This window comes from Rattus norvegicus, chromosome 2 (assembly GCF_021556685.1).
Source record: "Rattus norvegicus strain SHRSP/BbbUtx chromosome 2, alternate assembly SHRSP_T2T, whole genome shotgun sequence".
NCBI classification, from domain to species: Eukaryota; Metazoa; Chordata; class Mammalia; order Rodentia; family Muridae; genus Rattus; species Rattus norvegicus.
The window spans coordinates 248,853,562-248,879,803 of record NC_141535.1 but is presented as its reverse complement, the minus strand read 5'-3'; the positions used below and the strand labels follow the sequence as shown (position 1 = coordinate 248,879,803).

Sequence of the window (26,242 nt, the reverse complement as noted above, 5' to 3'; positions counted from 1 at the left end):
GTTTTATCCTATACTCTATAAAGCATATGAAAGGGAGTTTTTTATAACAGGGTTAGTATAGGTTTATTCTTGTCTTTATTTTCACATCCGAATTATGGAGACACTCTGGATGGTGACAGTGCCTCCATCAGCCTTTAAATTCTGACTCGGGGGGGTTGGGGATTTAGCTCAGTGGTAGAGCGCTTGCCTAGCAAGTGCAAGGCCCTGGGTTCGGTCCCCAGCTCAGAAAAAAAAGAAAAGAAAAAAAATTCTGACTTGGTTTGACCTGATTGTTTAGATTGATTATCCGAACTGTCCTAGGCCAGTGAGCACAATTAATCTAACAGACACAACGTGACAGTTACAGTCAACCTCATCCAAACTGGTACTAATCATAAGAAAATGCCATTATATAAGAAGCAGACAGAAATCTTCAGCTTTGAAGAAACTAGGAAGCAATAAATTATACATCAGAACCTTCACATTAATTATTAATGAACTTGCAGAAAGGAGGGTGCCAAAGAATAAAGACAGTATCTCAGAGGGTCCTGAAGGAACACAATGTTTGTGGGGTAACTTTTAAGCCCTTGAATCCCAAAGCTTCTGCTTGTAATCTACCTGTGAGACAAGGAGACATCAAACCAAAGTGTCAAGCCTGTGCACTTGTTTGTAAGCTGGGTGAAAAGCAAGCCTGGCCACAGAGCTGAGGTGAGAGAGAGTGCTAGCCCAAGGGCAGGGAAAAGGCTGAAAAGTCATCATTAATACTCCTGTCTTACAAGGAAGCCAGACTATGGTAAATCTTTATTTAGTTTCTAAGTTTCTATTTGTTCTAGAATAAGAGCTGGTCTTCAAAGACCAGAGAACACTGGGAACGGGACTAACCCTCAGTTCCCAATCCAGCCTTCAGGAAGCATTCTGAAATATGGTTCATGACTCTCATAGATCAGTTAGGACTTTCCTCCAGGCTTCTAAGAATGCAAAATGTATTCAAAGGAAAGAACATTCCAAAACAATGGGTAGACATACACTGTCTTACTTGCAGCCAAGTGGAGTTATATCTTTTTAATTAAAGAATAAACTTCCATACCAACCCAACCAAAGTTAAGTTTTGTAAGGCTATGAGCTGATAATCTATTGAACAGTATCTGAATAACATCAAGATAATAAATATGTGGATACATTATACATTTTTTTTAAAAACCCAATTAGATGCTTTAAATTTTGAATGGAAAAAGAGTGTCAGAAAAGTAACAGAGACGATGGTGAAAGAGAACATGACCAATGTCCTCAGACAAGACAAATTGCTGTGGCCTCATCTCCTGCCCACGGGTTTACACCCCCAACTCCCCACACAATGTGCTGGGAAAGCAACCACCCTTACCCCCCAAGCACCTCAAGGTCGTTTATCAGTGTTTCATCACATAAATAACCCCATATTCAGCTAACACTGGCAGAGACTCAAAATGCTAGACTGTTATTAACAGATTTTCCTTTGTTTGTATTTCTGGACTTTGGCACAGAAAGGATTATCTATGTTCCTCAGACCATCTAGCTTTATATCAAAAATTCCACTCCACCACATAAACAGCAGCATACCAGAGATGCCTCGGTCCATAAGGGTTAGAGACATTGGCTGCAAAAGCTGTGTCTAAGCTCATTGGCTCTGTTCTCTTTCATGGCCCTGGCTGTACTACTTCATTAGACAAGGAGATGGCCTGCCCTTTCTGTTGGTCACTAGAGCAGCTGGAGACAGCGTTTGCTACCTGGCAGAACTTTCGAAGAAGGATCTTTCTTAGCAGCAGATAAACCCAGGGATCCAAGATCTGGTTCAGTGAAGCCAGGCGAACGGCGATTAGGAAGGAATTGCACTCCTTCTCCTTTCCCATCTGCGTCTTGCATTGCTCTACTGACATCTGATTGAAGATCATTTTCAGCATCATTATCTATGGAAGAAGCGCAAAGAGTTGTTGGCAAAGCTTGACAAGGTCACGCACATCTCTGCAGAGCAAGAGCCCACCCGGCGCAGACTGTGTTTTCATGAGCTCACTGCTGCTCTCTGAGTGTTGATCCAGACACTGTAACATATTGCTGCTCTGAGTTGAGCCTGTTCTATGGATTTCCCCACATTTTGGGAGATTTGACAGGAAATAGTCTTGTTTTCTTTAAAAAAAAAAGTGGGCTATAGTTTCTTGGCTTTTGAAATTTAAAAAGCCTGAATATAACACATCTCAAAATTAGCCAAATTCACCAGGTAGGCTGGCACCCAAATGAGACCTACTACTTCAGCAATAATGACGTGAGGACACACTAAGTATAAATTCCAGTAATTCTAAGTGTAATCTATTGTTGAATAAAGATGTAGAAGAAAGGGGGAAAATCAACCACATTATTATGATTCCCATCAGTGGGTTTTGTTTCTCTAGTATGGGTACTGTGGGGAGATATTCATACACGTTTAGTAGATATAAGGGCTGGGACCATTACCACTTCCCTTTTACAATTTCAAAAACCATAATTTAGTGATGTGAAATGGCTCAGCCAAATTCAAACGTAAGTTTATTAAAACTACAAGTTGTGTGGTTGCAGAGATGGCTCAGAGGTTGAGAACGCTGGATGCTCTTCCAGAAGACTTGAGCTTGGTACTCAGCAGTGCACACATGGCAGCTCACAACTATCTGTAACTCCAGTTCCAGAGGATCGAATGTCTTCTTCTCTGGTCTCTGAAGGTAACACACACACATACACACACACACATACACACATACACACACACACACACGGTGCACATACATACATTTAGGCAAAACATATTCGTATGAAGTAGATATAAAATTTTTCACATAGATAAAAAACTTCATCATACAAGCTACTTTATTTTTCATCTCTTTGTGTGTGGGTGTGGGTGTCTCCATTTCCATGGTAAAACAAACTCCAGAATAGTGGGTATTTGGTGCTATTCCCCATCTAGTGTAGTCCCAGGGTCTAAAGTCTAGACTATTTAGCAGATAGCAGGCAAATATTTGGCAAGTGTTTATATTTGAAGGACTATAATATAGGGTATATATATTAATGCAATACCATGTGTCATACGTGTGGCATATAATAGGTATACATGGGTAAATATCTGTTTCTTTCATGTAAAGAAAAACAAAATAGGTCTTAAGCATATAAAAAGATGTTCAAAATCATTAGATGTTCAAAATCATCAGAAGAACAGCAACAGTGGAGGGAGAAGCACTTTAAACCCACACAACATTGTAAATGAGGAACCGTGGTCACCAGAAATGTTACTGAGAGGTGGGGCAAGGGTAACCCAGTGGAAATGGGTATGAATCCTGGTGCAAGCATGAAGAATGTAGTCTGTCTTTATGTCTTCACCCCAGTAGCACTAAGCACATGGTTGGGTCTTTCTGAGCAGAAGTGTGTGCATTGTTATCCCTGACTGTTGTTTCCATGACAGTGAGAGACAGGAATGACCCAGACACCAATTTATGAACATAAGCAAAGACAGGAGCTTCACTTTCTAGACCTATGTGACTATTAGTCATGTTCCCACAAGGTGTCTTAGAGTTACTAATGCTTCGGTAAGACACCACGACCAAAAGCAAGTTGGGTGGGGGAGGTTTATTTGGCTTACACTTCCACCTCATAGTCCATCATTGAAGGAAATTGGGATAGGGACATAAAGAGGGACAGAACCTAGAGGTAAGAGCTGATGCAGAGAATTCTGACCTCCACCTCTGAACTGTGGCAACATAAGCTAACATCCATATATACACATCATACATACAACACGCACATGTGTGTGCATACATACATACATGCATACATACACATGTACACACACATACACACACACACGTACACACACACACGGCCATGCTGCTTACTGGCTTGCTCACCATGCCTTGCTCTGCCTGCTTTCTTCTGGAACTCAGGACCACCAGCCCAGGGATAACTCAATGGCTGGGGACTCCTCTTACATCAATCACTAATTAAGAAAATGCTCTATGGCTTGCTTACCTACAGCCCAGACTTATGAAGGCATTTTCTAAATTGGGATTTCCTCTTAACAGATGATTTTAACCTATGTCAGGCTGACAAAATCAGCCAGCACACAAGGCTAGCACACAGGTACTGGATAGCATTATGAATAATATGTCTTAAACAAAACATTATTAAAATTGTCACTTTTGAAAAACATTCTTTTAAAGAATTTTTACTTTAAACTTGTGGGGCCATAGTCTCATCTAATCAAGACCCTTCCTCATGCATTTGAGTTGGAACAGTAACAGTCACTGAGGCTGGTCTTGCTGTGCAGTGAAGCTTGTGTTCTCTAGAGCTTATGTCTGAAGCTCTACCCACTGTGATGGTGTCAGAGCTGGGGCAACTCAGTGTGATGGTTTGTATATGCCTGGCCCAGGGCATGGCTTCATTAGGAGGTGTGGCCTTGTTGGAGTAGGTTTGTCACTGTGGGTGTGGGCTTTAAGATCCTCATCCTAGCTATCTGAAAGCCAGTATTCTCCTTCAGATGAAGATGTAGAACTCTCAGCTCCTCCTGCATCATGCCTGCCTGGATGCTGCCATGTTCCTCCTGCCTTGAAGATAATGGACTGAACCTCTGAATCTGTTATCCAGTCCCAGTTAAATGCTGTCCTTATAAGAATTGGCTTGGTCATAGTGTCTGTTCACAGCAGTAAAACCCTAACTAAGACACTCAATTTAGATGAGACCAGAGGATGTAGCCCTCGAGATGAGATTAGAGTCTTTATAAGGAGAGTAAGAGATAGCAAATCTTTGTCCTGGCTGTGCAGATACAGCCTAAAGATGACCATCTACAAGATAGAAAACTGCTTTTTGTGGGGAACTGACTCGAGAAGCAATTGTACCTTGCAATTCCCAGTCTCCAGAACCATGGAAATACACATTTGTCATTTAAGGTGTAGCATCTTAAACTGTGGAGTTGTGACCCTATATGAGGTCATGTCACAAAATGTAGAGGTTGTAAAAAAAAATATACAGCAAAAATATAAGGCTGTTGTTGCATGTGTAATGACTCAGTGAGTAAGTCCCATCTATCTAGATGTGCAGTCCTGAGCTGTCTTTAGTACTGCAGTGTAGACTTGGCTCTGATTCTGTGTGTCTTGTCACACCCCCGTAAGACCTACAGGACTGTCTTAAAACACCTCAACTCAGACTTGAGACTACAGTGTTAGGAATCACAGGGTTTTTATTGCACAAACAGTTCTGCTCTTTCTCCTAGAAACAGGATTGCTTTCTTATGAAAAAAGATTTGTACTGTTCTCCAACCATCTCCCCTGGCAGGCATCAAATCAGAGTATCTTTGGGTGTTACAGTGTTTTAGATTAAAAAATAAATTTGTTTGAGCTTAAAGACATCGGCATGGTGAAGGAAAAGATCAAAGGGGTGAGAGGAATCTTTGCAGCTATACGTCTCATAGCAGATTAATATCTAGAATACACAGAGAACCTTTCAGTCATTCTTTTCTTTCTACTCTTACTTTTATAATTCTGTAGAGAAGTTTTGCTTATAGAATTGTTTTAAGAATAGTGTGTGTTGGACCCTATTTTAGACTATAAAATTATCATTGGCAGTGAGCAGCTGGCTAATATAATTATCTTTTTTAAACAATGGAAAATTATTAGCTAATTTAGAAAAAAACTACTTGACTGAAATATGTGACAATGATTGAAATCTAAAAGCAAGACATAACACATTTCCTACAACCCAGAATCAAACGCCCAGGCATCTCACAGGACAGCATTCATTTTGTAGCACTGAATAATTATGAACTGGCATTAGAATGCTGTAGGCCTACAAAGCATTGAAGGACCTTCTGTTGCTAGCGAATGGACCTGGATTACTGAAATCATTCATGGGTCCCATCCACAGATAGTCAACAGAGAGCTGATGAGAACATATATCTTTATCCCTGAAGAGTTTGCAGGATAGCAAATAAAATGTAGCAGAATAAAATACGATGTGATTTCCCCTCCACAGACAGTGAAGGTATGAAAATAAATGGTAGAACCCTTTGTCCTGCCAAAGCTCGATGCCCCAGTGTAGGGGAATGTCAGGACAGGGAGGTGGGAAGGGGTAGGTGGAAACATCCTCATAGAAGCAGGGGGAGGGGAGATGGATAGGGGGTTTATGGACAGGAAACCAGGGAAAGGGATAACATCTAAAATGTAAGTAAAAACATACTGAATTAAAAAGTGCATAACAAAAAAAGAGAAAAGAATTGGCAACAGATGCATCTAGTGAGGGTTCCAGGAAAAAAAAGGGACCCTCTTTACCGCTGGTGGGGATAGAAACAGATGTAGACACCTTGGAAATAAGTGTGAAGATTCTTCAAAATTCTGTGAATGCATCTGCCTTATAACTCGGCTGTACCAACCCTGGGTATATACCCAAAGCACTCAATATCCTGTTACAGAGGCAGACACCCTCTTATCCATGTTCATTGCTGTTCTCCTTTTCACAGCAGGGGGATGAAAACAGCTGAGATGCCCATCAGTTGATGAACGTACAGTGAAAATGCTCAATGTACATGATGAAATTTTATCAAGCTATACAGAGAAAGGAAGCTACTAAATTTTCAGGTAAATTTATAATTGAACTCAGAACTGGGAAAATTTATACCAAGTGAGATGGCCCAGGCCCTGAAAGGCAAATGCTGTATCTTTCATCTTATATGAGGATGCCACCTTCAAATCTTTACATTTGTGAGTTTAACATGAAATGCTGGTAAGTATCTGTAACTAGAAAGAAGCCATGGAGAGACAGGAGAGTGGAAGGGGTGGCTTGTGGGAAGAGGGGTGGGAACACGGTGCACAGGAAGTGGAGAGATAGAGAGAGAGAGAGAGAGAGAGAGAGAGAGAGAGAGAGAGAGAGAGAGCTTCATACATGAAGGGCAAGGGGAGGATACTCCTCAAAGGGAACTTCCCTTTGAGTTGTTGGGATGGCATGTCCCAGAATCCCCCCAATGACTTATAGACCCTTGGTTACCCAGAAGAGCTTGAGGGTAACAGCTTATTGACGAGAATACCACTTGCTTTGGTCACAGCACATAGGAAATAAAGCGATAACGTGGACCCCTGGACACACTGGCTACAGTTCTGGGAATCCATGTCAGATTAACTACAGAGCTCTGGGACACAGTGCTATGGCTTTTGAGGTCCCAAGCATCTAATAATTTGTTACAGCAGCAGTAGAAAATTAATACATCCCCCACACTGAGCTCCAATAAACAATAAAGAGAATGAGGAGTAAGAACGCTGTTTTTGCTCAGGGATAAAGCTTGTTTACAGTCTTCATTTTCTTAGGAACATTATCAAGAACTATGAAGTAAAAGTAAAACATCGTGATGAACCTCTGCCCCAGTGACCATGATTTCTGTGTTGACAACAGACATAGCTGAATGCACCCTACTCAGAAGTGTGTGGGTAAGAGCTCAGTGTATTTGATTAAAAGCTTTAGAATAGCTCTTTTCAGCCATTTGTTTTTGTAACAAACACACTAATCCTCTCTCCCCTTATTTTAAACAACTGTAAAAGTTCTGTCTACTTCTCACAAATCCTTGTAAAGTACAATCATCTAAAAGCCAAATGTATTCGGCCACTGACTGCTTTTCAGGAATTGTTCTGACCATGCTGCTTAAAATCCCTTGCAATTATATCTTCATTTTCTTTTATAAAATGAAATATTGCATTTCTTTAACTCTTCATGGTCTCAAATATTTACAAAATGATTTATTAAAGTGAGATTTTAGCCATTTTGCGAAGATCTGCTTGATAAATTAATTTCATGAGATTAATAATTCAACTTGACTTTTTAGGGGGCTAACATAGGTTTCATGTGACACATATTGGTTAGTGCTTGGTAATTTCCTATAACTTCCCACTGGCAATGCACTGATTGTATAATTAGTAAGAAGCTTTCTAAGCAACAGCTGGCACCTGGGAGGCCACACCAGCTCTTCCCAGAAATCACGTGCTGGGACACATGCAGATGACTGGAGTTGAAGGCAGTACCCACGATGCTCCATTTCCAACTGACTGCAGAAGAGGAAGCAGGGCCTCAGATTACCATCTCATCTTGAGTAAGAACGCAAGTTGGCATCTGCCTGTGTATTTCCTTATACTTAAGGAGCTAATCTGTGATGCCGATTTATGTGTGTGAGTCTGCGATTTTTTTTCTTTAACCTGTTGAGACTTTACGAGAAAACCTTGGGCATGGACCTACAACTTCTGATAGAATTCCTGGTATTGCAGTTCTCTTTGGGGAGGACATATAAAACATATTCAACTGGTACAGAAGGTATTTTTCTTTTTTCTTTTTAAGCATATATATAAAATATAATCTATATATATGCATGAACACACTATATATATACACGTGTACACACACTATATATATACATGTAGACACATTATATATATATATATGTATACATACACACACACACGTGTGTGTGTGTGTGTTTGTGTGTGTGTGTGTGTGTGTGTGTGTGTGTGTTGAATTACTATTTCTTCTGAGCAGCTATATATAAGATGGGATCTGGTCAAAAGAGTCAAGAGGCAGCATCTCTGGTTTCTTATCTCTTCAATGAGTATCATCTGAAAGGAGAAATTTCTGCACTAAAAATAAGCAGGGTTCCCTGATCACAGACAAATGAGACTTGCAGCATTCTCAAGGGAAAACAAATTATTTCTTATCCCATGGCCCAACTCGTGTGTGTGTGAACATAAGCTAGCCAGAGTGGTTTTCATGTTCTGCACTTGGATTTTATTTCGTGGCAGTAAGTGTGGACTTCATATACTTAGAAAATTTCAGAACTACCCTTCATGATTCAGTCGTGCCTTGCCTTGAGCTGTTGGGCAATTGTATCATTGAGGATGGCAGCGAAGTATACCCAGACAAATGAATTTGTATAGCAGAAATTAAAACTGGCAAGCCTCTCTTAGGCGCCATGATGGGACGTTTATACATCCTTACTTCATTCCTAATGCAATTCTTTAAGAGAAATTTCTTCATAAGCCAATTTTTATCTATAATTTTTTGCTCTGGACTCTATTGAGCTGCAGCAGAGCAACCTGCTCCACTGGAAATTCCTATCCTTTGATGAACTTGTTGCTCTATAAGACTGAAAACCAGTTTGGGCCCTTTCGAGGCTTGTAATTGCATGATGTGGAGGATCTCTGGAGGATTAGGAAAGAGCAGCCACCGCTCCAAGCTGCTGCACTGTTCTCTGCTTAGCTGTCTGGTCACCCCTGAGTCCCACACTGCAGTTTCTGAGGCTACCCTTGCTTATCTGATGCAAACACAGGGTAACACACAGCTCGCAAACACTGAGGACAAGGCTGCCAGTGTCCTTTACTCTCTGGGCTGGCTTTGGCACCACTCATGGCTTTAGGAACATCCTCTGCTCTCTGGGTTTTGCCAACTACCAGTTGGACCAGTTGGACCCAAAGTACAGCCCTATGTTTGCACTTTCTCTTGTTAATTATGGCATAAAGCTATTTAGAACAGAAAACAAATACAAAGGAAGAAGCTAGGAAGTGAAAGGCTATTCCTCACAGGGGAAGCTTCTCATCTCTGGAGTAAATGAAGGAGAAATACAAAGTCTAGAGATTGTGGCTGGGGATTCATGAAGCTCTGGGAAAGGTGGTCTTTGGAGCAAAACTGAAGGTTATAGACTGACACACTGCCCAAGAGTCAAAGTTCTTTCACAAATCAGACCCAGTTCTGATTGCAATTGGAGATAGCTTTAGATCTCCCAATTCACCTTCTCAGAAGCATGACTAACATAGGCACACTGCCATCTTTTTCATCTGTCAGGAAACTTGCAAATGTGACTGCTGGGTAAGTGTAATAACCACCTTCAGTCTTCCCAGGACACCTGTTCCTAGCCAGGCTCTGTCCCTCTGTAGGGCACATTTCTACAGCAGAACACTTGACAGTCAGAGACAGGACAGTGTAGGAGAGGGAACCTGCAGGGACAAACATGTCCTCCTGTCATAGCTGGTGTACATCCATCTCATTCTCAAAGGAAACTAGGGCAGGTTCTCAAAGCAGGAATCCAGAGTGAGCCTGTAAGCCATGCTCCTCTAGGCCACCACTTCAGGGACGACTTCCAGGTTCTTGCTCTTTTTACTTCTTCAAATATAAGTTAACAAAAACCCAAACTGCTTGATTTTACTACCATAGTGGTGTTTAAAGAAAATAATTCAAAATGTTAGTTTAATATGTATATTGTTGACATCGACATAAAATATGGAATATTTATTTAGGTTTTTTTTTTTGAGATAAGATTTCTCCGTGAAACAGTCCTACTTGTCCTAGAACTCACTTTGTAGACTGTGCTGGTCTTGAACTCAGTAATCTGCATGCCTCTGCATCGTAAGTGCTGGGATTAAGACACTGTTCACAGCTACAATTTGTTACTGCCAGCCTAGATATACAGGTGCCTTATGTGAGACAGACAGAAGTGAATGCAGTGGCAACCCCTAGAGGGGATAGGGACTTGACAAGATCAACAGAGAGTCAACTAACCTAGACCCTTAGGGGTTCTCAGAGACTGAACTACCAACCAAAGAGCATACAAGGACTGGACCTAGGCCCTCTGCACATTCCTAGCAGATGTACAGCTTGGTCTTCATGCTGGTCCCCCAACAACTGCCGTGGGGACTTACCCTGACTCTGTTGCCTGCCTATGGATCCTGTTCCCCTATCTGGTCTGCCTTGTCTGGACTTAGTGGGAGAGCATATGACTAGTCCTGCAGTGACTTGAGGTGCCAGGGTGAGTTGGTACCCAGAGAATAATCTCTCTCTTCTCAGAGGTAAAGGGGAGGGGTCATGGGAAGAGGAAACTGGGAGGAGAGGGGGCCCACAATAGAGATATAAAGTGAATAAATGATTGGATGAATGAATGAATGAATAAATAAATAAATAAATAAATAAATAAATAAATAAATAAAATAAATGAGCAGGGTGTACACATGTGTTATGGTGTGCACATGGGGGTCAGAGGATGTCTTAGTCAGGGTTTGTACTCTGCATAAAACATCATGACCAAGAAGCAAGTTGGAAAGGAAAGGGTTTGTTCAGCTACACTTCCACATTGCTGTTTATCACTAAAGGAAATCAGGACAGGAACTCAAGCAGGTCAGGAAGGAGGAGCTGATGCAGAGGCCATGGAGGGATGTTACTTACTGGCTTGCTTCCCCTGGCTTGCTCGGCTTGCTTTCTTATAGAACCCAGGACCACCAGCCCAGGGATGGCACTACCCACAGTGGGCTGGGCCCTCCCCCCTTGATTGCTAATTGAGAAAATGCCTTACAGCTGGATCTAATGGAGGCATTTCCTTAAGGGAGGCTCCTTTCTCTGTGATAACTCCGGCTTAACTCACAAAGCCAGCCAGTACAGAGGACAACCCTGGGTGTTAGTACTTGCCTTCCACCTTGTTCCAACCAGGATCTCTTTGTACATCAACACTGTGTATTCCAGGCCAGCTTTTCTATGAGCTTCCAGAAATTCTTTTTTCTGCCTCTCATCTCACTGTAGTCGTGCTGAGATTGAACACACAAGCCACTGTGCTTGGCTCATAGACTTTGGAAATTTGAACTCACAAGGCAAGTGCTTTACCCTTGAGCCACCTCCCAACCCTGAATGGCTTCCATTGAATGCATAATGTATATGAATTCTAACATTACCGTTTAAAAATCACGATTTTGAAGTGTGTGGAAACAGAAGGCACACTGCAACTGTATTAATTAAGAATAAATTTCTGTGTATATACACAAAATGTTAGAAGTAATTAGCAGTGAGAAAGAATTAAGGCAATTTCTGTTATCTTTTCTGTGTTTGTTTTTGTTGTTGTTGTTGGTGGTGGTGATGGTGGTGGTGGTGGTTTGTTTCCCAAACTTTCCACAACAAACAAATTGTTTTTATACTTACAATAAAAATGTTCAATTTCAAATATCATTAGAAGACTTAGCACTAATAACTTATTGGTAAAAATATTAATGCTTGATCCTGCCTAAAACCATAATGTGATCATTTTGGTTTTTGATTCCGTGCAGTCGTGCAGTCAACAGATGTATAATTTAACAATTAATAGAAAAACAATTTGTAGTTTATCAAGGAATTTGACTTAACCAACATACAAAAGTCAATGAACTTTTTGTGGTAAATGCTAGTCTCTGTTACAGCCACAGCATAAAACATGGATACATGGTATAGATTAGTGATCAGCTTTCCTTTACTTTATTAATTGTTTAGGCTGGGCAGAGCAGCAAGTACCAGGCTGGAAAACGCCAGCACCAGAGTTCCATACAGGCCTAGGCTGCTGTGCCTAGCTTTTATGTAAGTGTGGGGGATCTGAACTCAGGTCCTCTTGTTTGAACAGCAATCACTCTACTCCCTACTTTTTCTTAACATTTTAAGTCAGTATACAACGTAATGGGTTTCGTTATAACATTTTCAAAAACGTTTTTTTCCCTACCAGATCGGACATCCTTATCTAATTTTGTAGTGTGTCAAAATGGCAGCTATGGGTCTACACTGTGAGACACCTTCATCCTGTAGGAGAATCCAGACATACAGAGTGGCCTCCACCCACACTCATGGTCTCAACTCTACCCCACAACCTGCTCTGTTTCCCTGTGCCCATTCTCCAGACCCCTTATTTCATCAGCTGTTCACAGACTTAAATCCCCTCTCAGAAGTCACAGCACCTGTGGCCCTGTTTGCCCTCCAGAGCCAGTTTCTGTCTGTGCCCTGGAACCCCTCCTTCTAGAATTCAGGATATTTAAACCCACCTTCTAAGTCCCTCCGTTACAGTTAATTTCCCTCTGGGCTGACTTTCAAGCTGCAGCTTCAATGTATCTAAATGTCTGCTTAGCTTTTTCTTGTGTTTGGCACCTTTACAAGCAGGAGCTCCTAGTTCTGGGAAGCTCATCCTCCTGCTTTGCCTGAGTAATTCTGCCTCATTTTTTTAAGGGTGTGAAACATCAATTTATCTGGGAGGTCAAAAGCTAGCATGCTATAGCCCAAGCACAGTCTGACACGGAGCCGGGTTACACTGGAGCCTGGTTACACTGTTTCTCTTTCCACTTTGAACATTTTATAGTGTTGCTTGCTTTTTTTTTTTTTTTGATTATTTGTTTTAATTTTAAAAGCATTTGTTCAACAACGGTGTTTTCAGATTCCTGACATGTGAGTCTTTGAGATTCAGGAACAATGGTCAGTATTTCTAAGAGTTCTCAGAGTTTTCAAAATTATGACATTTTCCACATGCTCCTGACAATCTTCACACTCTATAATTTGAGATGCTGATTTCCTGCTTGAAGAATGAAATACAGATCTTCCGGTCCACAATGGTCCCTCTGGGCAAACCCAGCAGCTGTGAGTTCTGCCCTGCCCCTTTCTACTCCACTTCCTGGGCCACAGCTCTGCCTGCAGCTCTGGAAGCCTGCTGCTGCTTGGAACAACCAGGTGAGATTCCCCCAACCCCCAAACCCCTGCCTGCTAGGTTCCCCAGTCAGCCATGCAGATATGAGGTCTTCCTGGTCCTCTCTCCACTCATCTGCTGGTCCACACCTCTACCTGCAATCCCAGAGGCCCCCAAACATCGGGGAGCAGCAAATGAGACCCCTATCCAAATCCATGCCTGCATGCCCCTCTAGGCAAACCCAACAGCTGCAAGTTCTGCCCTGCCCTATCCGCGTTCCATTTACACAGCTCCGCCTACAGCCCTGGAGGCCAGCTGCCAGGAAGGACAACCAGCTCTACCTCCAATCCCAGAGGCCTGCTAACATCAGGGATTACGGGACCTGACAACACTAGGGACAACCAAATGGCTAAAGGCCAGCATAAGAACACAATTAAAACTAACAAACAAACAAAAAACCCAACAAACAAAAACAAAAAGACAGGGCAATATGGCACCACCAAAACCCAGCTATGCTACTACAGCAAGCCCTAGAAATCCTAACACACTTGAATGTCAAGAAAATGATCTTAAATCTAATCTTATGATGATTACAGAGAATTTTAAAGAGCAAACAAGTAAATCCCTTAAAGAAATTCTGGAAAAATACAATCAAGCAGGTAGAGGCTCTTAAAGAGGAAATGGACAAATATTAAGAAATACAGGAGGAGAAGACCTTCAGCGTTGCCTTGGTGGAGCAGGACGGGCCCACCCCTGGGGTTGCAGATATGTGTAACATAACAACTTACTACGACCTAGGAAAGTCTTCCAAGGATGTCTTTAACAAAGAGTATGGACTTGGGATGGTCAAAATGGATCTGAAAACCAAGTCTTGTAGTGGAATGGAATTTTCTACTGCAGGTCATGCTTATACTGGTACAAGGAAAGCATCAGGCAACCTAGAGACCAAATATAAGGTCTGTAACTACGTTGGAACGGGCTCACCTTCACCCAAACGTGGAATACAGACAATATTCTCTGGACAGAAATCTCTTGAGAGAATAAGTTGGCTGAAGGGTTGAAACTGACTCTTGATATCATATTTGCACCAAACACAGGGAAAAAAGAGTGGGAAATTAAAGGCCTCCTATAAACGGGATTGTTTTAGTCTGGGCAGTAATGTTGATATAGATTTTTCGGGACCGACAATTCATGGCTTGGTTGTGTTGGCCTTTGAAGGTTGGCTTGCCAGCTATCAGATAAGTTTTGACACAGCCAAATCCAAAGTGTCTCAGAACAATTTTGCTCTTGGTTACAAGGCTGCAGACCTGTGCACTCATGTGAACAATGGCACTGAATTTAGAGGCTCTATCTACCAGAAAGTTAACAAGATCAAAATGTGAATAAACCTAGCGTGAACAGCTGTCAGCAACAACACTCATTTTGGCATCGCTACTAAATATAAGCTGGATCACAGAACTTCTCTATCTGCCAGAGTAAATAATGCCAGATTAATTGGACTGGGTTATATGCAGACCCTCCAACCAGGAGTCAAACTGACCATGTCAGTTTTAATAGATGGAAAGAACTTCGATGTACGAGGTCACAAGGTCGGATTGGGGTTGAACTGGAAGCTTAATGTGGTTTTGAGTAGAGTATCAATTGTCCCTGAAAATGAAGAGAAATGAACTCACTATGTTTTGGCCTTAAAAATTCTGTGAAATTTCAAAAGTGTGAATTTTTTATTCTTCCAAAGAATTGTAATTCTTCCCACACTGAAATCCAGAGATTACAAATCCATCCAGTGGGAAGTCCTTGAAGGCATTCCTGGAAATTGTCATGTTTGTGCCACATTTCAGTTGAGTTCTGCAGAGTTAATTTAAATATGTTCCTCAGCAACAATGTAGTGTCATGTTAAAGGAAGTGATCTGCTTCCCCAGTTTATACATCTCATCCTACATGTTCCACTCCACTTTTCCATGACCTTTTGTTATATCAGTCTCTATTCTACTGAGATCTTTGGTTTTATAACAGGGTAAAATTAACCCATCACATTTGGGGGAAAAGAAAATACAGGGAAATACAATCAAGCAGGAGAAAGAAATGAATAGAATTGTTAAAGACCTAAAAATGGAAATAGAAGCAATAAAGAAAACACAAATGGAGGCAACCCCAGACATGGAAAACCTAGGAAAGAGAACAGGAACTTCAGATACAAGCATTACTAACAGAATACAAAAGATGAAAAAGAGAATCTTGGGTGTAGAAATTGATACATTGGTTAAAAAAATGCTACAAATAAAAAGTATCTGAAACAAATCTTCCAGAAAATTGTGGACACTATTAAAAAACAAGCCTAAGAATAATTAGAATAGAAGAAAAAGACTCCCTTAAAGGCAAAAGAAATATTTTCAATAAAATCATAGAAGAAAATTTTCCTTAACCTAAAGAAAGAAATGCCTATAAATATACAAGAAGCTTATAGAATACCAAATACAGTGGACCAAAAAAGGAAATCTTCCCTCCACATAATAATCAAAACACTAAATGTACAGAACAAAGAAAGAATATTAAAAGTCACAAAGAATAAAAGCCAAGCAACACATACAGGCAGACCTATTAGCATTAACACCAGACTTTTCAACAGAGACTTTAAAATCCAGAAAGGTCTGGACAGATGTCTTACAGTCTCTAAGAGACAACAGATGCCAGCCCAGACTACTATACCCAACAAAACTTTCAGTCACCATAGACAGAGAAAACAAGATATTCAACAACAAAACCAAATTTAAACAAAATCTTTCCATCGATCCAGCCCTACAGAAGGAACACCAGCAAAACCAAAAGAAGACACACACACACACACACACACACACACACACACACACACACACACACAGAGAGAGAGAGAGAGAGGGGGGGGAGAAAGAGAGGAAAACATCATTAACATCAAAATAACAGATATTAACAAATATTGATCATTAATATTTCTCAACATCAATGGGTTCAATTTTCCAATAAAAAGACACAGGTTAACAGAAGGGATGTGAAAATGGGACCCATCATTCTGCTGCATAGGAAAAACACATCTCAGCAACAAAGAGAGACACAGCCTCAGAGCGGAGTAGCCATTCTAATATCTAATAAGATAGACTTTCAACCAAAAGTAATCCAAAAAATGCAAAGGACACTTCATACTCATCAAAGAAAAAAGTCCAAGATGACATCTCAATTCTGAACATTTATGCAGCAATTGCAAGGGCACCCACATTCATAAAAGAAACATAACTAAAGCTTAAATCGCACATTGAACCATACATATTAATAGTGGGAAACTTCACCACCCCATTCACACCAATGGACAGGTTATCCAGACAGAAACTAAACAGAAAAATAATGACATTAACAGAGGTTAGTAATCAGATGAATCTAACAGATATCTACAGATCATGTCATCTAAGCTTCTTCTCAGTACTTCATGGAACTTTCTCCAAATCTGACCATATACTCAGTCACAAAGCAAGGTTCAACAGATACAAGAAAATTGAAATAATACCCGCTACCTGTCAGGCCACCATGGATTAAAGCTGGACTCCAACAACAATAGAAACAACAGAAAACCTACAAACTCAAGGAAACTGAACAACTCTCTACTCAATAACCACCGTGTCAGGAAGGAAAGAAAAAGAGAAATTAAAGACTTTTTAGAATTTAATGAAAATGAGGGCACAACATACCCAACCTTATGGGACATGATGAAAGCAGTACTAAAAGGAAAGGTCATAGCCCTAAGTGATTTCATAAAAAAAATTAGAGTTCTCATACTAGCAATTTAAAAGTACACTGAAAGCTTTAAAACAAAAGGAAGCAAACACACCAAAGAGTAGTAGAAGGCAGGAAATAATCATACTCAGGGCTAAAATCAATTAATTTGAAACAAAGACAATACAAGGAATCAACAAACCCAAGAGCTGGTTCTTTAAGAGAATAAACGAGATAGACAAACTCTTAGCTAAACTAACTAAAAGACAGAGAGAGTATCCAAATTAACAACATCGGAATTAAAAAGGAAGAACTAACAATGGACAATGAGGAAATTCAAAGAATCATTAGGTCTTCCTCCAAAAGTCTGTACTCTACAAAATTGGAAACTCTAAATGAAATGAGTGATTTTTCTAAACAGATACCACTTACCAAAGTTAAATCAAGATCAGTTAGACTATTTAAATAGTCGTACAACTCCTAAGGAAATAGAAGCAGTAATTAAAAGTCTCCAACAACAACAAAGCTTAGGGCCTGATGGTTTTAGCAGAGAAAACTACCAGACTTTGAAGAAGAGCTAATACCAGTTACTCCTCAAACTATTCCACAAAGTAGAAAAAGAAGGAACATTGCCAAACTTATTCTCTGAGGCCACAGTCACCCTGATACCTAATCTATGCAAAGACTTAACAAATAAAAAATTTCAGACCAATGTCCCTTATGAATATTGATGCAAAAATATCCACAAAATAAAATTGCAGGGATGTAGAGGTAGTTGAATAAATGAAAATCCATCAATGCAATCCATCATATAAACAAATCGAAAGAAAAAAAACCACATGTTCATCTCATTAAGTGCTAATAAAAAGCCTTTGAGAAAATACAACACCTCTCGGTGATAAAAGTCTTGGAGAAATGGGAGATACAAGAGGCATACCTAAACAGAATAAAGGCAATATACACTAAGCCAATAGCCAACATCAAATTAAATGGAGAGAAACTTAGAGCGATTCCACTTAAATCAGAGATAAGACAAACCTTGGACAGGTTTGTCTTTCCCTATCTCTTCAATATAATACTTGAAGTCCTGTCTAGATGAATAAGAAAACTAAAGGAGACCAATGAGATATAAATTGGAAAGAAATAAATCAAAGTATTGCTATTTGCAGATGGTAGGATAGTAGAATTGGCACCAAAAATTCTTCCAGAAAGCTCCTACAGCTGATAAACTTCTTCAGGAAAGTGACTGGATTCAAAATTAACTCAGTATAACTCAGTATTCCTCCTTTATAAAAATGATAAACAGGCTGAAAAAGAAGTAAGGGAGACAACACACTTCACAAATAGCCGCAAATAATATAAAATAACTTTGACCAAACAAGTGAAAGAACTTCAAACCTCTGAAGAAAGAAATTGAAGAAGATATCAGGAGGTGGAAAGATCTCCCATGCTCAGGGATCTGTAGGATTATCACAATGGAAATGGCCAATCTACCAAAAGCAATCTATAGAGATTCAATGCAACTCCCATCAAAATTCCAACACAACATTTTCACAAACCCAGAAAGAACAATTCTCAACTTCATTTGGAAAAAGAAAAAAACCCAGAATAACTAAAACAATCCTGAACAATAAAAGGACTTCTGGAGATATCACCATCCCTGACTTCAAACTGTACTTCAGAGCAATAGTAACAAAAACTGCATGGTATTGGTATAGAAACAAACAGGTTGATTGATGGAATCAAATCAAAGTTCCAGAAATAAATGAACACACCTATGAATGCTCAATATTTGACAAAGAAGTCAAAACCATACAATATAAAAAAAGAAAGCACCTTCAACAAATGGTGCTGGTCTAACTGCAGTCTGCATGTAGAAGAATGCAATTAGATCCATATCTATCACCTGCACAAAACTCAAGACTAGATGGATCAAAGACCTCAGCCTAAAACTGGATACACTAAATCTACTAAAAGAGAAAGTGAGGAACAGACTTGAACCCATTGGTACAAGAGACAACTTCCTGAACGGAACATCTACAGCTCAGGCATTAAGATCAACAATTAATAAATGGGACCTCATGAAACTGAAAAGCTTCTGTAAGGCCAAGGGCACTGTCAATAGGACTTACAGATTGGGGGAAAAATCTTCACTCACTCTACATCTGACAGAAAGCTAACATCCAAAATATATAAAGAACTCAAGAAGTTAGACACCGACAACCCGAATAAACCAGTTTAAAAGTGGGGTACGAAGCTAAACAGGGAAATCTCTAGTGGCCAAGAAACACTTAAGGAAATGTTCAATGTTCTTAGTCATTAGGGAAATGCAAATCAAAACAACCCTAAGTTCCACCTGACACCCATCAGAATAGCTTAAGATTAAAAAAAAAAATTCAAGGGACAGTACATGCTGGCTAGAATGTAGAGCAAGAAGAACACTGCTCCATTGCTGGTGGGGGTGAAAATTGTACAACCACCGTGTAAATCACTTTGGTGGTTTCTCGGAAAAGTGGAAATATCTTTCCCTCAAGGCCCAGACTTACTACGCCTGGGCATATCCCACACGGACACCTGCTCAACTATGTTTATAGAAGCTTTATTCCTAATCGCCAGAAACTGGAAACAACCTAGATGTCCCTCAACTGAAGAGTGGATAAGGAAAATGTGGTACATCTACACCATGAAACGCTACTAAGCTATTAAAAACAAGGACATCAATAATTTTTGCAGACAAGTAGGTGGCACCAGAAATTATCACGCAGAGGTAGCCAAGACTCAAAGGGATTGAATTATTTATGTGCTCACTTATAAGTGGATATGAGCCATAAAGTACAGGATAACCACGCTACGATCCACAGACCCAAAGAAGCCAAATAACAAGAAGGGGCCAAGGGAAGACGCTTGACTCTTACTCAGTAGGGGAAATAAAATAGTAATAAAAATGGGTGGAGGAAGAGAACTGAGTGAGAGAGAGTATGGAGAGGAGAATAGGGGGGGTGGGAAACATATACAGGGAGAGCAGGGAAGGGAGAACGGAAATCATCTTTAGGGAGAGGCATCTCTAGAATGTGCCAGAGAGGGGACAGGGGAGTCTATGGGAAAGACTCTAGCTGAGACTTCTAGCAGTGGGGGACATAGAGCCTGAAGTAGCTACCTCCTGGGAGGGATAAGAACACCAACTCGCCCATAAAACCTTTGGCCCAAAATGTGCCCTGTCTACAAGACATGCAGGGACAAGGATGTAGCAGAGCTGGAGGGAATGCCCAACTAATGCATGGCCCAACCTGAGACCCATCCCATGGGCAAGAACCAACCCCTGACGCTATTAATGATATGCTCTGTCACGCTTGCAGACAGGATCCTAGTGTAACTGTCCTTACCAAGCAGCCCATGGAAACAGATGCAGAGATCCATAGTCAAACATTAGACAGAGTTCAGGTCATCTTATGGAAGAGTTAGGGGAAGGATTGAGGAAGTTAGAGGAGATGATAGGGACTCCACAGGAAAACCGACAGAGTCAGCTAATCTAGCTGCTTTGGGGGCTCCCAGAGACTGAACCACCAAGCCAAAGAGCAAGCATGGGCTGGACCTAGCCACCTCCCCAACATATGTAGCAGATGTGCAGCTTGGTCTTCATACAGGTCTACCAGCTGGAGCTGAGCCTGTCCCTGAATCTGTTGCCTGCCTGTGGATCCCATTCCCCTAACTGAGTCTTTTTATCTGGCTTCAGTGGGAGAGGATACACCTAGGCCTGCAGTGACTTGAGGTGCCAGGGTACATGATGGGGGGCTCCTCCTTCTTAGAGGAAAAGGAAGTGGGGGTTGTATGAGAGGGGGACTGAGAGGAGTAGAGGGGCTACAATTTGGATGTAAAGTGAATAAATGAATGAATGAATGAATGAATAATGGAAAAAAAGAGACCTGGATCATCGTGTACACTGATTAAATGATCATTTAAAAGTATTTTAAAATGCTCGATATTTATTTGAGCTATCCTTTGGCACTCTTCAAAAAAATAAATAAAATAAAATACTCTGTTTGGAAGCCTTTTACGTGTGCCATGGCAAGAATCCATACAACAGCATAATACCCTAAGGATAAAATTTCTTTACATTTATAAAGGAATGATAACCAAGGGTGGGCACAGTGTGTGCTCTTCATTTTGTATTAAAGAGCCTGGAGTTTTTCATCTAAGAACCATCTCACTTTTCCTCTTCCCTTCTTCCCTTTTTCCCCAAGTGTCGCTCAATCGGGGGTCAGATGGGCCACAAGCACCTCTTCTTATCACTCATAATTTTAAATAGAAATTTCTGGAATTTCAATCACAGCAACAGTAGTGACCTGAAGCTGGTAAGTTGGGGGGCTAGAGAATAAGAAAAAAGCATATATTTAAAATAAAACACCTTGAGTCATTAGAAGAATTTCTGTCTTCTACTTAGTTGTTAGCATTTTCCTTAAAATTACACCCCGAGGGAAAAAGCAGAAGACGTGATGTAAAAGACTTAGTATAGATACTTGCTGTCAAATCTTAGTACTTCGTGTCAGCATCCTTCTACTACCGTGAGAGCACTGTGTGCAAGCGTAGCACACATCACTCACACACAAGCCCATATATTGCAGTACAGAGTCTGAGAAGCGACACACCACCTCGGTCTGTTTTCTGTTTTTATAATAGGATTACACAGCTTGGGTCATCATGGTGGTTTGAATGTGAACGCATCCCATAGGCTCATATGTTTAAGTGTTTAGTTCCCAATTTGCGGGACTGTTCAGGGAGGACTAGGAGCCGTGGCATTGTTGGAGGAGTTGGGCCACTGGGGGTGAGCTTTGAAGTTTCAAAACCCCACCTCAGAAGGCCCAGTCTCCCTCTGCCTTCTGTTTGTGAATCAGAAGTGAGCTCTCAGTTACTGCTCTAGCACCATGCCCACTTGCTTGTTGCCATGCTCCTTACAATGGTGACCATGGACTAACACTCTGAAACTATGCAAGCTCCAAGCTTCCTTTTATAATCTGCCTTGGTCATGGTGTTTCCCCATAACAACAGAAGAGTAACTGAGACAGCTACTCATAAACAAAAGCTACCGGCCTGTAGTTTGGCCTAGGAAGTTCAAGAGCATTGCATTAAAATCTAGGGAAGATGGCAGAAAGGCAGATGAAGTCATTCCAGTCGGAGAGAAAACCACTTACCCTGGTCTTTGTCATTGGGAACCTGTTAATGACATGATACAGCTTTAATCCATCAGGAGGGTGGCCCCCTTAGACCTCATCCCCTCTAATCCCACATAAATGCTATTACAATGGCAACATGGATTTTACAGGGGTGTTCACACCACAGTATCCACCCTCACAATCCAACCGTCTTGCAAATCTTCCTGTCAGCTTGGCTTACAGTCATCAAGGACATCAGAACTTCCAGATACCATGTTAAATCATTCTTTTCCCTAACACCAAACACACCCTCATGGAATTTATCAGCCTTGGTCATATTAACTCCAGTCCTGTTGACTGTAAGCAGGGGTTGAGTTATTCCTCAAGGTCAGACCCACAGCTTAAGGGGTGGAAAGTGTCCCAGTAGCTGAGGTTTCTTTGGTGCTAAAGGGGGACTTAGTTTCTAGTGCTTCTCTCACTCTGTGAATTCGATTGACCTCTCACCCACATCAGAGCTGCTGACAAACATTTTTTAGTACCCTGCCCTTTGGGGGACATTAGAATGAAGTAAGTCCTTTAGGGATACCAGCCTCAAAGATGCCTATTCTGTAACCCGAGTCTCAGTGACAGACTGTGGGTAAGTCTCATGTGCTGGTTGCTGGCTTCTTATGCTCGTTATTTGTATGCACAGACATCTCTTCATTGTCTTCAGTTTACAAACTGCAGTGGGGAGGAAAGAGGCTATGACATACAATGAATGATGAGCCCTCGAGGGTCCCTTTCTAGCCATTGTCCTGTACCGTGCCTCATTCCCACTGTCACCGTTTCCTTCTGTTCACTACATGGGTGACAGGTGGAAGCCAACTGGCGTTTGATATTTCCATAATGAACAGGAAACTTCAGGTAGTCATGGAATATCCTGTTTGTTCTTCAGGAAATCTGAAACATCTTTCAACATCGCTAAATCTTTAAACATCACTGAATTACAGCCAGCACTTAATAATTGTATACCAGGTTTGAGAAACTTGAGAAAGACTTAGACACGATATATTTTATAGTAGATGATCATTCTCAATGATTCTTTATCTATGTTTGCTGTCCTGCTGAATCTCGCTGTGTCCATTGGTTCACTAGAATTAATACCATTAAGTTAAGCAATAGCAGTCACAGAAGGAGGCACAGGAGGAAGAAGTGTATTCTCTCAAATTCTGGCTGCCGAAGAATCTGAGGCTCTCAGGAAAACAAAGATAATCCATCACCCAAGTTCTCTCTCTCTCTCTCTCTCTCTCTCTCTCTCTCTCTCTCTCTCTCTCCTTGAAGTATGAACTCTGAAATCCATTCTCACCACAGTACTTATCCACTAAGGGCAGAGCTTAAGCAGGCAATTAGAAAATCATCAAATACTATTATCTCCAGGAAAATGCTTTTGGTGGACTCACTCTAAGTTGTAATGTTAAAATTTTCAGGAATGGTTTAGCAGGATCAGGGAAAAGAGGAGGTGGACATAGGTGAGCTCATTCAAGCAGAATTTTGTGCTTGTCCAAAGAGACCCATTGAAGGAGTTCTCAGTTAAAAATAACGGAAGTACAAAGCCCCCAGCCTAATGTGGTCCCACAGAGTAGGAGTAGAATTCAAGCAGTAAATGTGAGCATATTATACATTCCAGCCTCCTGCTAGACTCCTTTTCAAGTAATAAAAAGGAACTCAGATTTGATGTAAAAGTTATTTAATTTTATTTCCTTTTATGCAATGTACCTTAATGCTAATTTCAGCATGCAATTGATTTAAAAAGTGTATTGAGACATTTTTACATTTTGCTTTTTGGTATCCTGGCCATGAAAATGTGTTTAGGTCAGGACTGGCACGCTGATAAACAACAAAATCCTCTAAGTGTTTGGCTGTGGTGGTTTATGCCTTGAATTCTAGCACTCGAGAGGAAGAGGCAGGTAGGTCTCTATGTGAGCTAGAGGCCAGTCTGGTCTGTCTATGTAGCAAGTTCCAGGATAGTCAGGGATACATAATGAGACCCTGTCTAAAAAAAGAAGAGGAAAAGAAGACAAGAAAGAACCCCTCTTCTTTTAAAAACTTTAAAGAATAGTTTAATTCATTCTTTGACAGTTCGTGTATGCACACCATGCAATTTATAGTCTTCATCTCCATTGCCCTCTGTAACCCCCTCCCCCACTTACTCTGAGCCCTTCTTACCAAGTCTCCATTCTGATTTCATGCCAGTTTTTTAATGACACACAGAGTTTAATTAGGATTGCTTAAATGAGCATGGGTGTGTCTCTCTGCTTTATACATCCAGACAAGGTCCTTCATTGAACCAGAAGCTTGCTGATTTCAGCCTGGCTGCTGTCCAGCAAGCCCCAGCCATCTTTATGTTTTCAACTCCACCCCTAGCACTGGAGTCACAGACATAGAGTCACACCCTACCCGGCCTTTTACAGGGTTCTGAGGCGCTGACTTCAGATCCCCAAGCTTGCACAGCAATGTTCTTGTACCACGAGACATTGCTCCAGCACAGACTCCTCAGGTTGGGGAGGGTAACTGAGAAGCCTATGCTAGCTACCATCTGCCCACAAGAAGGCCAGGGATTAATCAAATACTGAACTTCAAAACAGACAGGCAAGCCTTGGTCCCTGATGTCCAGGCTAAGCCCTTGGGTTCACCAGCTCAGGAGATACTCTGAATCTGGACTTGGAGCTGTGCTTTGTTGTGTTAAAGTAGCACTTATGCTGAGAGCAACATCCAGTGAATCTCCTCAGTGTCTTCCCAGCACCACACCATATGACCTTTTTACTGTTTCTCTGTTGTTCCTGAATCCCCAGAGCACCTTTCCAGACCCCCTTTTCCTTGTTCATTCTGAGGATTCCAGGAGTGGAACAGCTGTTTTCTATTGTTCTCGGCTGCTTCTAACTAAATCCCATTACAAAAGCAACATTGTTTCTCCCCTCTTATCCATTCTAAAGGTATTTTTGTCTTCCTAAGAGTTTTTATTACATGTAACACAATTGAAACAATGTTAACCACTGCAGAAAATAAACACTATAACCTGTCATTGTCAACCTATTCATGAATCTTGCTGTGGCATCTGAACAGTCATTCCTTACAGATAAGTGGAGTTACTGCTTTGGAATGAACGTTTTGGTTTGGTTCACTAAATACCATTTACAGGATGTAGGCCTTAAAGCATGATGATTAGTCAGGATAACAAAGATAAAAGCATTGCTATCGACCATGTTTCAGGACTGATACCAATATTAAAAACCACCCAGTACATATAAAATTTTGAATGAAGATTTATTGATACTTTGATTCCAAAACTTGTCTCCTTTCAGTTCATTATAATCCCCCGCCCTTTTCATTTACTCCACAATCATTTATGTAGGGTCTGTTGTGGCCACACAGATATATCATCAGTTATGCATGATCTCCACTTTAAAGCAATTTATACTTTACGGTGAGCCAAACAAACACAGGGATATTGACAAGAGGGAGACCATGCAGCTTGCCTGTTAATTGCAGAGGCAATAGGGCCACACAGGTTTGATCTGAAGGCGTTTTCCCTTTCCTTATCTTTGTGACCTGGAAAAGTGACTTAACATCTCAAAAGATGTTTCTTAATCTGTGCACGGTATGGTTGGCAGGACAAAGTGAGACTGACTGCGTTCTACATGCACAGGTCCGGTCCTCTAAAGCAAGTACTGGCCAGTGGAGGGCGCTCTCTTCACACCACCATCTAAGCAGTAGAGGGGAAAGGTCATGTCAATCATTCCCAGGTTTAGAAAAGTGCCACGCCCACTGAAAGAATTAAAAAAAAACAAAACAAAAAAACAAAAAACAGCTGATAGTTTGGAGAATTTGGGAAGAGGAATAGCATTCGTCTCTGTGTGAA

The 26,242-nt window shown here is 40.9% G+C and overlaps 1 protein-coding gene and 1 pseudogene across 4 annotated transcripts in view; one reads left to right on the top strand and one right to left on the bottom strand.

Annotated features, from left to right (window-relative positions):
* The window catches only part of Ptger3 (prostaglandin E receptor 3), a 151,715-nt gene that overhangs the window by 104,292 nt on the left and 21,181 nt on the right, over positions 1–26,242 (bottom strand). For all 4 annotated transcript variants that reach the window (XM_087616298.1, XM_087616297.1, NM_001437871.1 and 1 more), the window contains 1 exon segment: positions 1,743–1,922. In XM_087616298.1, coding sequence (XP_087472424.1) covers positions 1,743–1,922 — 180 coding nt within the window.
* Vdac3-ps1 (voltage-dependent anion channel 3, pseudogene 1) lies at positions 14,157–15,120 on the top strand (annotated as a pseudogene).